This window comes from Pithys albifrons, chromosome 16 (assembly GCF_047495875.1).
Source record: "Pithys albifrons albifrons isolate INPA30051 chromosome 16, PitAlb_v1, whole genome shotgun sequence".
NCBI classification, from domain to species: domain Eukaryota; kingdom Metazoa; phylum Chordata; class Aves; order Passeriformes; family Thamnophilidae; genus Pithys; species Pithys albifrons.
In genome coordinates, this window is record NC_092473.1 from 996,352 (window position 1) to 1,011,481 (window position 15,130).

The 15,130-nt window shown below is 59.3% G+C and overlaps 1 protein-coding gene across 9 annotated transcripts in view; it reads left to right on the plus strand.

Moving 5' to 3' along the window:
* The window catches only part of CAPN15 (calpain 15), a 59,563-nt gene extending 48,277 nt beyond the window's left edge, over positions 1-11,286 (plus strand). For 8 of the 9 annotated variants that reach the window (XM_071571117.1, XM_071571119.1, XM_071571116.1 and 5 more), the window contains 10 exons: positions 1,756-1,964; positions 2,184-2,367; positions 5,242-5,465; positions 6,349-6,474; positions 7,044-7,196; positions 7,356-7,517; positions 8,111-8,337; positions 8,504-8,664; positions 8,958-9,136; positions 9,420-11,286. In XM_071571117.1, the coding sequence (XP_071427218.1) occupies positions 1,756-1,964; positions 2,184-2,367; positions 5,242-5,465; positions 6,349-6,474; positions 7,044-7,196; positions 7,356-7,517; positions 8,111-8,337; positions 8,504-8,664; positions 8,958-9,136; positions 9,420-9,597 (1,803 nt within the window). In that variant the 3' untranslated portion in view covers positions 9,598-11,286. Of the gene's footprint in view, positions 1-1,755; positions 1,965-2,183; positions 2,368-5,241; positions 5,466-6,348; positions 6,475-7,043; positions 7,197-7,355; positions 7,518-8,110; positions 8,338-8,503; positions 8,665-8,957; positions 9,144-9,419 lie in introns of all 9 variants that reach the window. The other variant, XM_071571121.1, reaches the window with a different exon arrangement.
* The last annotated feature ends 3,844 nt before the right edge of the window (positions 11,287-15,130 follow it).

Consider the following 15,130-nt stretch of genomic DNA (forward strand, 5'->3'; position numbering starts at 1 on the left):
CATCTTGCTGTTCCCTGCTAGGATTTCTGCTCGAGCTCCTGCCATGGGCTTTCCCTCCTCCATTATTCCAGGGGTCCTTGTTCCAACCCTTCTCGGTGTGTGGCCCCCTTTTTAGTTTTACTCTTTTTCTTCCCTTTTGGGGGAGAGCAGGGCTGACCTCTTCCACCACAGTCACATACTGGTTTGGGTTGGAAGGAACCTTAAAGCTCATCTCGTTTCACCCCTTGCCATGGGCAGGGACAACTTCTACTCGCCCAGGTTGCTCCAAGCCTTGACCACTTCCAGGGATGGGGCAGCCACAGCTTCTCTGGGCAACCTGTGCCAGGGCCTCCCCACCCTCATAGGGAAGAATCTTCTCCTAATAGCTAATCTAAATCTCTCGTCTTTAGTTGAAAACTGTTGTCCCTTGTCCTATCACTACCTGCCCATGTAAAAAGTTGCCTTCCTCTTATTTTTAAGCCCCCTTCAAGTACTGGAAGGGGCTCTCAGGTCTCCCCAGAGCCTTCTGCTCTCCAGGTAAATGCCCCCAGCTCTCCTAGCCTGGCTCCAGAGCAGAGGGGCTCCAGCCCTTGGAGCATCTCTGTGGCCTTCTCTGGAACTGCTCAGACAGCTCCATGTCTTCATTCTGCTGAGTCCTGCACAGCTGGACACTGTATTAGGTGGGGTCTCACAAGGCCAGAGTATAGAGGGAAATCCCCTCCTGTGAGTCCACGTGGCCCTGCCCAGCAGGTTCCTGAGGAGCCCAGAGGGCCCCCTGTGATGCCAGGATGGGACAAGATGAGGCTCCTCAGAGAGAGCAGTACACCCTGGGACATGGCAGCTATTAGCTGAAAAGCACCCTTCTTCAAAAGAGGAGCTAATTGAGGCCCCACAAAGGAAGCATTCACATAGCATTGCCACAGAAGAAGAGGACAAATACTTAGTTTGGTGTGCATAAAGCTAATTTAAAAGAGAGCCAGCTTTTGCTGAAAGAATTTAATTTAATTTAATTAACAATAGCAAAGAAACACCTGTTCTTATTTCACCCCGTGTTAGGCTGTCTGAAAAAGCCTCCCTTCTCCAGCTGGTGAAGTCCTCTGCTTCCACCCATGTGGGTAACCCCCCGGGATTACCTGCCCTTCTGTCCATACCATTTATTTATTGGGCAGCACCTATTGCAGGAGGGCTCCAGCCTGGGATACCCTCCCTCTGCAATTGCTTGTCTGGATGAATCCAGTTGCAAAAACTGTCCCTCACCTCCCCCATGGGTTTGTCTGGGGGTTGGCACAGGGCTGCCAAGCCCAGCATGTGCCCTCCACAGCAGGGACAGGGCTTGGGCTGAGGAGTGTTTGCTGTGCCAGGTGGCTCCTCGCAGGATTGCTGTTCACAGGCTTTGCCATGTCTGGAGGCAGCCAAGGCCCCCCACGGCCCAGCTTTTAGCACCAGCACAAAGTGTGAGACAATCCCTGCCCGGGGAGGCCTCCTGTGAAACAAATAAAGGCAGATTGGAGTCCCATTTTGGAGCTTGGGTCTGGAAAGGTGAGCTGGCCCTGGCAGGGCTCAACACTGGACTTGAAGCACTAAAACCATCTCTGTTGCTGCCAGCAGACACCTGGCCCAGGCCACTTCCCCTGCAGTGCTGGGAAGGAGGTGTCCAGGTCAAGTGGAAGGGCTGGGGGCTCTGCTCTCACTCTTGGGGGTGCAGTGGGGAGCTGTCCAGGCCAGCCAGTCCCAAGAGGTCCCAGCTGATGCTCTCCTTGCCTTTTGTTCCCACAGAACAAAGTCAATTTTGTGGATGACAGTTTCCACCCCGGGCCCAAGTCCGTGGGGTTCCCCGAGGGTGACAGTGTGCAGCAGCGGGTCAAGCAGTGGCTGCGGCCCCACGAAATCAACTGCAGCATCTTCAAGGACCGGTCGGTGAAGTGGTCGGTGTTCCGGACACCGCGGCCCTCGGACATCCTGCAGGGCCTGCTGGGGAACTGCTGGTAAGGGGGAGCGAGCCGGGCTGACCCCCCCTGCCCCTTCCTCCTTCCCCCCCTTCCTCCAGCTCCAGCTCGGCCCCCCCAGCCCTACTCAAACCCATTTATGCCCCCAGGCGTGTAGCCATGCTCTGCCTCACCCCTCCCCGCGCGGCGTGGTGCGGCGGCTGTGCCCGCTGTGCCCGCCGCGCCCGCTGAGGCTGCCGCGTCCCGTCCCGCCGGCAGGTTCCTGAGCGCCCTGGCCGTGCTGGCCGAGCGCCCCGAGCTCGTGGAGAGGGTCATGATCACCAGGACACTGTGCCCCGAGGGCGCCTACCAGGTGCGGCTGTGCAAGGACGGCACCTGGACCACGGTGCTGGTGGACGACATGCTGCCCTGCGACGAGTGCGGGTACCTGCTCTTCTCCCAGGTCAGCGCCACGTGGGAATGAGGGTGCTGAGAGGGAATGAGCAGCGCTCCAGGAGTCAGGGAGGCTCCTCCAGACTCTCCCAGGAGGGGACTGATGGAGGTGCTGCTGGGGTTCCTGTGAGGCTCCTACTCTGTGCTGTGTGGGGAATTTAAAGTCCTAGAATGGTTAACGTTGGAAAAGGCCCCCAAGAGCATAAAGTACAACCTCTGATCAAATCCTCCACTGCTCACTAAACCATGTCACAAAGTGCCATGTTGACTTGTTTTTTGAACAGTTCCAGAGATGACTCCACCACCACCCTGCGCAGCCTGTGCCAGTGCCTGAACACTCTTTTAATTAAGAGTTTGTCCTTAATACCCAGCCTGAGCCTTCCTTGGCACAATTTGAGGCCATTTCCCCTTGTCTTATGGTTTTCTGGGAGCAGAGACGAACTGCCTCCCAGGTGCCACCCTCCTGGTCAGGGTGTTACAGAGGGTGAGAAAGTCTCTCCTGAGCCTCCTTTTCTCCAGGCTGAGCCCCCCCAGCTCCCTCAGCTGCTCCTGCTGCTCCAGCCCCTTCCCAGCTCTGTTCCCTTACCTGGACACGCTCCAGCCCCTCAGTGTCTTTCCTATCATGAGGGGCCCAGAAGTGCCCCCAGGACTGGAGGTGCCCCAGCAGTGCCAGCACAGGGACAGGCTGGACACAGAGTAGCTGGTACAGCCCAGGTGTCCTTGGCATTGTTGCCCACCTGGGCACACCTGGCTCATGTTCAGTCACTGCTGACCAGCACCCCCGGGGCCTTTCCCGATGGGCACTTTCCAGACACTCTGTCCCAAGCCTGGAGCTGTCTGGGATTGGTGTGACACAAGTGCAGGATCGGGCACTGAGCCTGTTTGCACGCTATTTGCAGCTCAGGATCCTGCTCTTTGCTGTGTCCTTAAGACAGCTGAACTCTTTGAGGCCATAATACACATCTTTTTTGGGGTGGGGAGGGGAGAGGGATGGGTGGAGGGGGCCCTTTTGGCATTTTTCAGGCTGTAGTGGAGAAGTTTCATTCACAGGTTCTTTTCCCACACTCCTCTCTCCACTACAGCCACTTCCACTTGCAGGGAAAGCCATCCTTACCCTTCAAGTAAAGGAAAACGTTTTAAACTGTGTTTTGCCCTGTGAGGGGCTGAGGGAAAGCTGTTTCTTTCCTCTGTGGGGACGTCTGGCAGCTTGGCTTTGCCAGGGAGGGACTGTGGAGAGGGAGGGAATGGCACATGGAGCATCCTGTTCCGAGCCAGTGCCCAGTTGCTCTGAGCACTCTGGGGTGGGATCTGCTCGGATGAGCGGAGCTCCCTCGGCCGCTTCAGAACGTCACCAAGCGTTGTGCCCACCCTGCCTGCCAGGCCCAGGGGCTCTTGCTGGGATCATGTCCATGAAGGAGACTGAGAACATCTTTATTGAAGCTCAGGCAGAAAAATCTGCCAAAGAAAACCAAGTGGCACTGTCAGGAGGAGGCAGGGACTCTTGGGTTGGAGTTTGTTCTGCAAATCCCAGTTCTCTGCTTTCTGACACACAGTCCCAAACGGTGTCATGTGTAGATTATGTCAGGACCAGACTCTGAAACTTTGGGCAGGGCAAGAAGGAGTCTGTGTGTACATTCTACCTCTGGTAGACACAGAGGATCCAGATGCATTTCTTTATTTCAGCAAAAGATTTACCTGTCTTGGTTTTTTGTTTTCAGTCCATCTTTCCTCTCTTACGAATTTCAAATTTGCTTTTGGTGTTTTTTTTTTAAGATTGAAGGTTTTCACATGGGCTGGGCTTGCCTTTCCTCTGTTTCCAGGGGCATCTGAATTGTGTTGAGATTTTTGTGCTGTGTTCAGCTGTGTGAGCTGGATGTGGGGGCTAAAAAAGGAAAAACAGAGTTTTAAAAATAAAGGAAAATCAGGCTCTTATCTGAGCTCCCTGGCTGTGGGTCAGGCAGCAATAAACAACATGGATTTTGTTGAGTGAGGGACCCCAAAACCAGCAAAAAGCACTTGTAAGCTCTCTTTATCCATCAAAAAGAAATCTTCACTGCCCTCCTTTCCTTTGCCAGCTCTTGGCTGCCACCTGTGAGTCACACACAGTCACAATGTCCCAGTGATTTTCCTTGCTGCCCTCCAAGCACCGGATACCAAACCCCATCTGCCGGGGAAAAAACTTGCATCTTGTAATTAGGGCTTGTAATTACTCCTTGTGCTGGAGTAGAGGACTTGGACACTCCAAGGTTTTGGAGTTTGTCCTTGAGGCAGTGTCTGTTCCATGGGTGAAATCTGATCAGTCCCACAGCTGTGTGTGCTCTGGCCCATCTCCTCTGCCCCAGGGCTGTTGGTTTTGGTTTGCAGCAGAGTTCCAGCTCTTCCAGATGTGTTCCATATCATAGAAATCACAGACTCTCCTGAGTTGGAAGGGACCTACGAAGGTCATGGAGTCCAACTCCTGGCCCTGCTCAGGACACCCGAACAATCCCACCCTGTCCCTGAGATTGTTGTCCAGACAGTCCCAGAGCTCTGGCAGCCTTGGTGTCCTCTTTCACTATTAAACCTTCTTAAATCCAGGTTGAAGCAGGTGGAAGGGGCTCTTACTCTGCAAGGTGAGCACCCACTCTGCCAGCCTGACTGCTGGACATCCTGGCTCCAACTCTGTCAGCATCCAGGCCTCTTGGATGTTCACTCCAGGACTTTTTCCCAAGGGGAATTAAGCTGTGCAAACAAAACACCAAGCAGAGAAGGGAAGGAGCCCCTGGTGGCTTGGCCTTGCTCCTGCCTCTCCATCTCCCGTGGCAGTGGAGGGGCTGGCAGAGGTGGGTGAGAGGGGCTTTCCCATGTGCTGCCCGGGGTGATGATGTTCCTCCCTGTCTCACAGGCCCAGAGGAAGCAGCTGTGGGTGGCCCTCATCGAGAAGGCGCTGGCCAAGCTGCACGGTTCGTACTTCGCCCTCCAGGCGGGTCGTGCGATCGAGGGCCTGGCCACGCTCACGGGGGCCCCCTGCGAGAGCCTGATGCTGCAGGTCAGCTCCACCAACCCTCGCGAGGAGCCCATTGACACTGACCTCATCTGGGCCAAAATGCTGAGTTCTAAGGAGGCTGGGTAAGACATGGCAGGAGGGAACGTGGCAGGAGCAGGGGCGCTCGGAGAGGGGGTGAGGGGGCCTGCTCTTGCCTGTAGAGGCTCAGAGTGGAGGGGCTACTGCATTACCTGGTGTGAGCCCACCACTCATCTGGAGCACTGGTAGAGCTCCTCCTCCAAGCTCTAAGAAATTATTTCTCCTGTGAGTAATCCTCATAGGAGATTAAGATCCTGGTGAACTTCCCTGTGCACTGCTCGCCTCCGGTAGTCTGGAAGGGGCAGTGAGCCCACTTGCCTTGCTTTGAATGTTTTTGTGTTCTGAAGTGCTTGGCCCAGCATGTCTCCCACCCATATGTGCCATCTTTGCCAGCCACACCTGGGCATTGCTAGAGCCAGTCCAGAGGGGACAGAGCCAAAGCAGAGACCTCCTGCTCATCCCTCTGGCAGGAGGGCAGTTGGTTTGGCTGAAGGCCGGGGTACGGTGCTAAATGGGAGGTGGGTAACTCCCAGCATGTGGTATCCCCCCAAAACTGGTGCAGACCTCCTGCCCCCAGATAGTCTGTTCTCACCCCTCCCATATAGACCACCTGCCTTTCTCTGTTTTTCTGCCAGGCAACAGAGCCAGGCAGGACCCCAGGGCCTGGCAGAAATGGGGTGGGGTTTGGGCAAAGCTCTGGTGTGCAGAGCAGCTCACCATGCAGCCTGGGCTGAGGGTGCGTGTGAGCAAATCGAGAGAGCTCTGGCCAGTGGGGCTGGGCACTGCCTGGGAAGTTTACAGTGTTGTTGCAAAGATGGAACATCCAGAAGCTTCCTGGGGGGAAGCTGTCCATGCCTGGAGTGGTAAGGATGAGCTTCCCCCATGCCAGGCCTGGCAGGACACGGAGGGTTTGCTGTCCCCGTGCAGGTTCCTCATGGGCGCGTCCTGTGGTGGAGGCAACATGAAGGTGGACGACATGGCCTACGAGAGCATGGGGCTGCGGCCACGGCACGCCTACTCCATCCTGGATGTGAGGGACGTGCAGGGCTTCAGGTGAGTGGGCTGGAGGCTGCCCTGCTGCCCTGCTCCTGCCCACAGCCCCAGCAGAAACCCTGGGCACAGAGAACTGAGTGTGTGCTGGAGAAGACCTGGGGGACTCCCATCCCAGGGTGTCGCAAGATTCTGTTGTCACATGAGCTGTGCTTGCCTGGTGGTGGCCCCGTGTCTAGGTTCACCAGATTTCATGAGACACACAGGACTGTGTAGAACTCTCAATTCAGTGAGGTGGTCAGAGGATCCTGCTCACCTTTGGAAGGAGATGGGATTGAAATGGGAGCTGCCCCCACAGCCAGGGTGCTGTAGGGAGCCCCATTTTCAGCCGTGTCACACTCAACAGTCACTTCCCTGTGGAGCCCCATCCCCACAGCACCTGGCTGAGCCCCTTGGGCAGGGAAGGGCACAAGGAGCAGCAGGACAGGGGCATCTGGGGCCACGATGCGGGTGACAAGTCAGGTCTGGTATGCTGTGAGAGCTTTGGGAGAAGTGAGGGGGTGCCCTCTACGGGGGGTTGGCTGGGTGTCTCCCTCCTCCTGGCTGTCTGACACCGTGTTTCACCTTCCCAGGTTGCTGCGGCTCCGGAACCCCTGGGGGCGCTTCTCCTGGAACGGCAGCTGGTCGGACGAGTGGCCGCACTGGCCAACTCCGCTGCGCCACGACCTGATGCCCCACGGCAGCAGCGAGGGCGTGTTCTGGATGGAGTACAGCGACTTCATCAAGTAGGCACAGGCTGAGGGGCGGGAAGCCGGGCAGGGACAGGCAGTGGGACATGGGATCAAGATGGGGCAGGCCGGACCGGGAATTCCCAGGGAGGGCAGCATGGTGGGGAGTGGGCACGGAGCAGTGTGCCCCCCAGGGCTGAGCCCAGCTTCCCACAGGTATTTTGACTCTGTGGATATCTGCAAGCTCCATTCGGACTGGCACGAGGTGCGTGTGCAGGGCATGTTCCCCAACAAGGCCAACGGGCCGGTGACGGTGACATCGCTGACGGTGTTGGAACGTGCAGCCCTGGAGTTTGCCCTGTTCCAGGAGGGCAGCAGGTGAGCTGGGGGGGGCTCAGCCTGGAGTAAAGGAGGCTCATCAGGGAGGACCTTCTCGCTCTCCACAACTCCCCCACAGGAGGACAAGAGGAAGTGGCCTTAAGTTGTGCCAGGAGAGGTTTAGGTTGGATATTGGGGTAATTTCTTCACTGAAAGGGTGGTCAGGCCCGGGCACAACTGCCCAGGGCAGTGGTGGAGTCACCATCCCTGGAGGGGTTTAAAAGCCATGTGGATGTGGCACTTGGGGACATTGGTTAGAGGTGACCTTGGCAGCGCTGAGGAAACAGTTGGACTCGATGGTCTCAGAGGGCTTTTTAAACCTAATGATTCTCTGGACCCTGGGGAAATCCCAAACACATCACCCTCTTGCCACGTGGCATCCCACAGGGTCACAGAGTTAAAGGGTAGGCTTCCATCACCATACATTTCATTCAGATCTTTGGAACTGTCTATGTTTTAGCTGGAACCCAACCCCTGAACACAGGCTGGTTCCCGAGGCTGGGTTTTTGGAACAGTGGAATAATGGGTCTTCCTCTGGACCTGCCATCCTGCCTGTGGCCTGGGTGACATGTGACCCTTCCCTCCTGGCACAGGCGGTCGGACATGGTGGACAGCCACCTGCTGGATCTGTGCATCATGGTGTTCCGGGCCACCTTCACCAGCGGGAACAAGCTGAGCCTGGGCCGGCTCATGGCCCACAGCAAACGAGCCGTCAAGAAGTTTGTCAACTGCGACGTGATGCTGGAGCCGGGCGAGTACGCTGTGGTGTGCTGTGCCTTCAACCACTGGAGCACTGCCCTGGCCAGCCCTGCCACCCAGGGTGAGGGGCTGCAGGGCACCTGGGGGAGGCAGAGGGGGCAGAGCCTCACCGTTGTGACCTCACTGGAGGTGGAGGTTGTGTGCACATGCAGTGACCCAGTAGCTGCAGGAGTTTGTGGCCTGGGGTACAGTCTCCCTGATCCCCCCTTCTCTGGGTGTCTCCACAGCTTCCAGTCCCACCAGCAGCCGACCAGCCACTGATTATTCCAGCTACATCCTGGCCATCTACAGCTCCCGCCTGGTGATGGTGGAGCAGGTGGAGGCCCAGCCCACCACGCTGGCAGACGCTATCATCCTGCTGACTGAGAACAAGGGCGAGCGCCACGAGGTGGGTGGGGGGCACAGGGCAAGGGCTGGACCCCTCGGGGCTACAGTGGGGATGGGGGGAGATGCTGCCAGTGGGAGCCTGGACCCTGCTCTGCAGTGTCCTCAGTCAAGGAGGGCTGTGCCAGCTCTGGCTGTCACCCCAGGGATGCCCACCCCCTTGCCCCCTGGGGCAGCGTGGGGCACCCCAGCAGATGGGCAGCCCCTGGTTGGACTGGAAGATGCCAATCCAGGGGTTTTGATTTGGGGGCAGGGGTGCCCCGAGGCTTCATCCCCTTCCCCTGCTGTGCTGCCCAGGGCCGTGAAGGGATGACCTGCTACTACCTGACACATGGCTGGGCAGGGCTCATCGTGGTGGTGGAGAACCGGCACCCCAAGTCCTACCTGCACGTCCAGTGTGACTGCACCGACAGCTTCAACGTGGTGTCCACGCGCGGCAGCCTCAAGACGCAGGACAGCGTCCCCCCCCTGCACAGGTCTGGGGTAGGCAGGGGTGGGTCATGGGGGCTGCCCATGGGGCTGGGACTGAGGCAGAGGCAGGGGCTGCCAGGGAGGAGTGGACAGAGGGTGGGTCGCCAGGGCAGGGATGGGATTGCCAGGACAGAGGGTGGGGTTGCCAGGGCAGGGGTGAGATTGTCAGGTCAGGGCAGGGATTGTCAGGTCAGAGCAGGGATTGCCAGGGCAGGGGTGGGATTCCCGGGGCAAGGGTGTGATTGCCAGGGTAGAGGCCCCTGCCCTGAGCCCGTGCTCTCTCCACAGGCAGGTGTTGGTGATCCTCTCCCAGCTGGAGGGTAACGCAGGCTTCTCCATCACGCACCGCCTGGCACACCGCAAAGCCACCCAGGCCTTCCTCAATGACTGGATGCTGACCAAGGGCACCCACAACCCGCTGCTCACACCCGAGGTCGCGGGGCTGCACGGCCCCCGGCCCCTATGACGAAGCGCCTGCCCCTCCCTGCCCAGCTGCCCTGTCACCATCCCCGAGCCCCTGGCCCGGGGTGTCACCCCAAGCCGGCAGTGCTGAGCCGTGGGGCACAGCCTGGGGATCACTCCCAGCACTTTGCCCCACACTGCTGGGCTGGGGGAGCTCTCGGGGCCAGGCCCAGCCCTGCCAGCTGCCCCGCCCCGGCCCCGCCGGCCCCCACGCACTTTACAAAGAGCAATGGGGGCGCGGGGCCATCTCAGGATCCCACCTGCCCTGTACCTGCGGTGGGCCCGGTGCCCTCTGCCTGCCCTGGGGGCTGTGGGGCAGGAGGGGCTGGAGGTTGCTGTCGAGGCCCTTCCCAGGCACCACGCTCAGGACTCTGCCCCTTCCTGCGGCGCCAGCGCTGCAAAAAGAAGAATATACCTCTGATGTCTGTCCGTCTGTGTGACCCTCCGTCTGTCCCTGGGCTCTCCTTCTGTCTTGTTCCCCCGTGTCCACTCCCAGGACCAACGTGGCACTGAGAATGGGCTGGGGGATGCCAGGGTCACCCCACCATGGTGCTGCCCATGCCAGGAACCCACTGTGGTGTCTGGACCCCCTATCCAACCCACCTGTCCCAAGTGCTATACTGGGGAGGAAAGGGCATGGGGTTGTTCTGGAAAGCTGCTCTGACTGGTTTCACTGTAACTGGGGTGAAACTCGGAGGTGCTCCCTGTGCCACGGCTCTGAGTGGGGAGCGAGGCCACAGGGTGATGCTCACGGGGGCTGTGGCAGTGGGGACCCCCCTCAGCTGTCACTCAAGTGTTACTATGCAAAGGCAGCCGGTGGAAGCAGTGCCTGGAGAGAAGCCATGGCCCGAGCTGGGCTCAGCCCCCGGGCACTGCCCAGCAGGGCAGCAGGTACGGGGCAGGGAGCAGGTCCCTGGAGTGTGCTGGGGAGGGGAGTGATTTTAGGGGGAAAGTGGAGAGCCCCCTCCTTCAGAGGCCGAGTGCTGTGGGAGGCAGCGAGCACAAGGTGAAAATGCGAGGGCCTCGGGTGCTGCTGGTCCCATGAGTGCTCCAGGGTGGGGACTCATCCTGGTGGGAGCTGCTCCCACGTTTTCAGGGCATCGTGGCTCTCTGACTTGGCGTGTGTGTGTGTGTGTGTGTGTGTGTGTGTGTGTGTGTGTGTGGTTTGGGGGTCCCCCTGTGTACCTTCCCCTTCCTGAGCTGTGTGGACTTGCAGCTGAGGGGGGTGGTGGGCAATGCTGGACCCTCTTCTGGCAGGGGCTGTGTTGGGGGCACCCTGCACCTCAAACCCTGCACCAGCAGCTGGGCTGGACAGGGGGTGTGAGGGGCTCTGCCCAGCCTGACCTGCTGTGTCCCCCAGAGAGCAGGGGGTGGGCTGCCCTGCACCCTCCCAGCCCCCCCAGCTGGGGCTGCTGAGCCAAGCTCTGTCTGTATTTTTGTTTGTCAATCTGTTTTCTCTCTTTCCAGCTACTTCCTCCTCGGGATGATTTGTCCTTCACTTTTTTTTCTCCTCTTTCTGTCTTTCTGAGCTGTGAATATTTTTAACCCTGTAAATACTGTCCAGCTCTTCAGAATCATAGGATATTTTATCAATTGTAAATCAGATCAATAATCCTGTATGATACGAATTATCCATGGGTGGTTTTCAAACTCAGGTTCTGATGGACCAAATAAAGTTTTGTTTTTTACTGAAGCTGCCTGGGTTTGTTGTGGAACAGACAACAAGGATGAGGGGGGAGGTTTGGGGGTCAAAGCAAAGGGTCTTGAGGGCATTTCCATGAAGCATCTGGCAGTGCTGGAGGGAGAGCTGGGCACCAAAAAGGAGGAATTTGAGTTTTGAGGTTTTTTAGCTGCACTTTGGGGCCCGGGGGGTGAAAAATGCTGTCCAGAGGCGAAGCAAAGCAAAATCCAGAAAATCTCGGTAAACCAAGTGGTAGGTTTTGTCTCGGAGGGCCGAGCCAGGGCTGTGCTGTGGCCGGGAGAGGGCACCCACCGCCCGCCTGGCCGTGCTGCCTTTGCCATCCTCATCCTCCTGCCTCAGTTTCCGCGCCCGCACTGCGGGCTGCGCTGGCGCCGTGGCCGTGCCCGCTGCTCGGTGGCACCGCGGCCAGGCCGGGGCCGAGGGGGCAGCTCTGCCTCGTCGCCAGCACCCAGGGCAGCACCAGCTCCCTGCCATGGCCGGGGCCGAGGGGGCAGCTCTGCCTCGTCGCCAGCACCCAGGGCAGCACCAGCTCCCTGCCATGCCCCTGTCCGGCGGCAGCCAGGCTGACACGGGGAGCTTTCCACCTGAGCAGAGCGGCCGGCTGTGTGCCAGCCCACACTTGCCCCGGGTGGGCACCCTGAGACCAGTAGGGAGAGACAGAAGGAGAGGATTTCGGTCTTTCTTACAGCAACTTGTAATAGATTTTTCCAGGCGAAACATCTTTGCATTCAGGAGGCCCTGTCACAAGCCATCAGCCTCAGCCGGGGAGAAACAGATGGAGAGTTAATTTTGGCGGGGAGGGCACTGCCACGCTCCCTCCTCTCCCTCAGTCTGCTCAGGGAGAGCAGCGGGTTTAACCCTCGCGGCTGCCATGGGAAGCTGCTGCCTGGGCCCTGCTCCCTTCCGTCCATCCCAGGGGGCTGTGTGGCCACCACAGGCCCACCCCACGTGTGACTGGGGTGCCCCCACCCCCCTCTGTGCTGCTGAGAACCAAGGAGATGCTGGGAAATCTCAGCCCAGTGACCTGGTGGTGGCCTTTGTCGTGATGACCAGCACAGGTGGGTGACTGTGTCCTGCCTTGCCACGGCTCTCTGAAGCCATGCCTGGTGAGCCCTGTGCCAGCCAACACACCGGGAGCATCTTCCGCTGTGCCAGCAGCTTGGCACGGCAGGGCTGGTGCAGCTGGGGACACGCGGGTGAGCTGGTGTGTGGAGGGAGTGCCATCTCCCAGGAGCAGGCACGGGGATGGCAATGATGCTGCCTGGGTCACTTTGGGCAGCCTTCAGGACACCTCCAACATCATGTACTCAGCTGAGAGTTGTGATGTGGCCATGGAAAGGTTGGAGGTGAAATCAAACCCTAATTGGGCCAAATTCCCAGCACTTAGGCAGCGTTAACTGCTTTATAATTACATATAATTGTGTGGCAAGAGAGAAAATTCTGTTTGACACATCAGCTCTGGAGCAGAGTGTCACTTCATCAGGAAATTTGTCATCCCTTGGCTCTGTGAGTCTTGAGTCTGAGGTCTGAAGGGGGAGAAGGGGATGGGCAGTGGGAACCAGTGGGGAGGGGCAGTGGGTCAAGGGAAGGATGTATGGAAGGGAATGATGGACGGCAGGACATGGAGAGGGGAATGGAAACAGGAGTGCTGTGGTACTGAGCCATATGAAGAGCAGTGAGGCACACCTATGGCTGCAGAGGCAGGGAGCAGGCAGGGGCTGTCCCACTGCCCTGGCCTGGCTGTGACACCTCAATGGGCTGTGGCTGCAAAAAGCCAAGGGACAGCACAAGTCACTTGAGATGTCCACACACCAGCTGGTGTGTGTGGGACAGAGCAGCTGGACAGGCTGTTGTGGGCGTGTGAGCCCACCCCACTGCTGCTGCCACCACACTGGTCCCCTCCACACACTGGGCTGGTGCTGCTCCTCCCTGGGCGGTGCAGGAGGGTGCTCAGGCAGGTGAAGGTCAAGAGTGGTGGTGCCCTGACACAGGTGTCCAGAGAGATGGACTATGGCCCATCCCTGGAAGTGTCCAAGGCCAGGTTGGATGGGGCTTGGAGCAACCTGGGCTGGTGAAAGGTGTCCCTGCCCATGGCAGGGGGTGGAACAATGTGGTCCCCTCCAATCCAAACAATTCCATAATTCTATAAGAAAGTTGCCATCCCATCAGCGCAGTCACCACCACTCCACCCACCAATCCCAGGGATGTCTCCCAGGGACGGAGGTGGGAATGTGGGTCCTTGCTGTGGGATCCTGATGGGCACTGGCCCTGTCGGGCACTGGCACCAGCACGGCGGGGGCTGCACGAGGAGTGGGCACGTCGGGGAGCGAGGGCTGGAGCGCTCTCTGTGATTCACTCTGACTATAATGGGAGCTGCTGGTGAATATTTTATGGCTCCCACAGGGCAGATAGAACATATTGTGCATTTTACGCCACAAATCTCCGCCTGGAGACAGAGGGAAGCTTAAAAAAGAGCAGCACCAGCGCTATGCCGGGCTGGAGGGGGGCAGAGCTGCAGCACCGCTGCCAGTGCGGGGGTCACAGAGGCACCGCTGCCCACCAGTGCCACCCTCCCCGGGCTGAGCCAGAGGTGCCCCGAGCCCAGCACCATCCCGGGCACGGGGGATGCTCTGCGGCCGCAGGACGGGGCTGCGGCGGCGGCTGCGGCGGCTGCCCCGGGCCAGGCCCGGCAGCTCTGCGGCTCTGCGGCTCAGGCGAAGTGCTTTGCCCGGGGCTGAGCCCTGCAGGAGGGTCCCTGCCTGCACCCAGGCCTGCCTTCCTCTTCGTCAATAATGCAGCCCCAGCCCCGGGCGCCCGCCGGCACTGCCCGCAATAATGGGTCGGGAAGCGAGCGGGCCCCTCCTCACCCCGCGTTGAGTCCCGCTCTGCCAGAAGCTGCAGAGCCGTGGAGGAGCCTTCACCTTCACAGGCAGCAGCCGCTGTTGCTGCCCAGCCTGCAGGCACCAGGAGCCTCATCTCCATCCCGGCAACTCCTGGAGGGGGCGGGTGCTGCTGGCCCCTGGCTGGTCCCACTCAGGAAGGACACGTGGAATGGCCATCACCACCACCATGTGCCATGAAGGTGGCACAGGCTGGGACCCCCTGCCCTGCTGCAGGACAGTGTGTGCATGGATGAGCTCTGGGAGCTGGGTTGCTCATCCCACTTCCCTCGAGCACATTCCAGTGCCAGCCAGGCAGGGAAACCTTATGGATTTTGCCCGCAGCTGTCTGCACCCACCTGGGCTGGCCTGGAGCTGGGGGAGGCACCTGGGACTCTCATAACAGTGGGAAGAGGAGAAAGAGAAGGAGGAGGATGCAGGTACAGGCACCAGTGGGTCAGGGCCAGCCCATGGGTACCACAGTGGGTGCTGAGCAGGCCTTTGACTCTCCCACCTCGAGACCGCCAGCTCCCCCCAGAGCCATCATCCAGCAGGGCAAGGACCTGATGCTTGGGAGAAACCCCCCGAGGTCTGGGTCCTGCGTCTGGACTCAGGCTGCCTGGGAAGCCGTCGCCAGACCCCATGCTGGCTGAGGGGGCACAGGCAGCCCCCATACCTCCCACATCGCCAGCTCTGATGGGTGAGTGGAGCTCCCACCATCCCCCCACATTCCAAATGGGCAGAGCTGCAGAGGGGGGTTGTGAAGCAGCTGTGGGGCCCTCACCTGGGGGTCACGGTTTCACATGGTCAGGAGGCTTCACAGCAGGGCTGCAATGGCATCCCGAGGGGCCACGCGGTCCCCCAGCTGGGTCTTCCCAGGGACAAGGCTCAGGGGATGACGCAAACACTCACCCCCGTGGGACCATCAGCGTGGCTAAGACTTTGCCGGGCTGAAG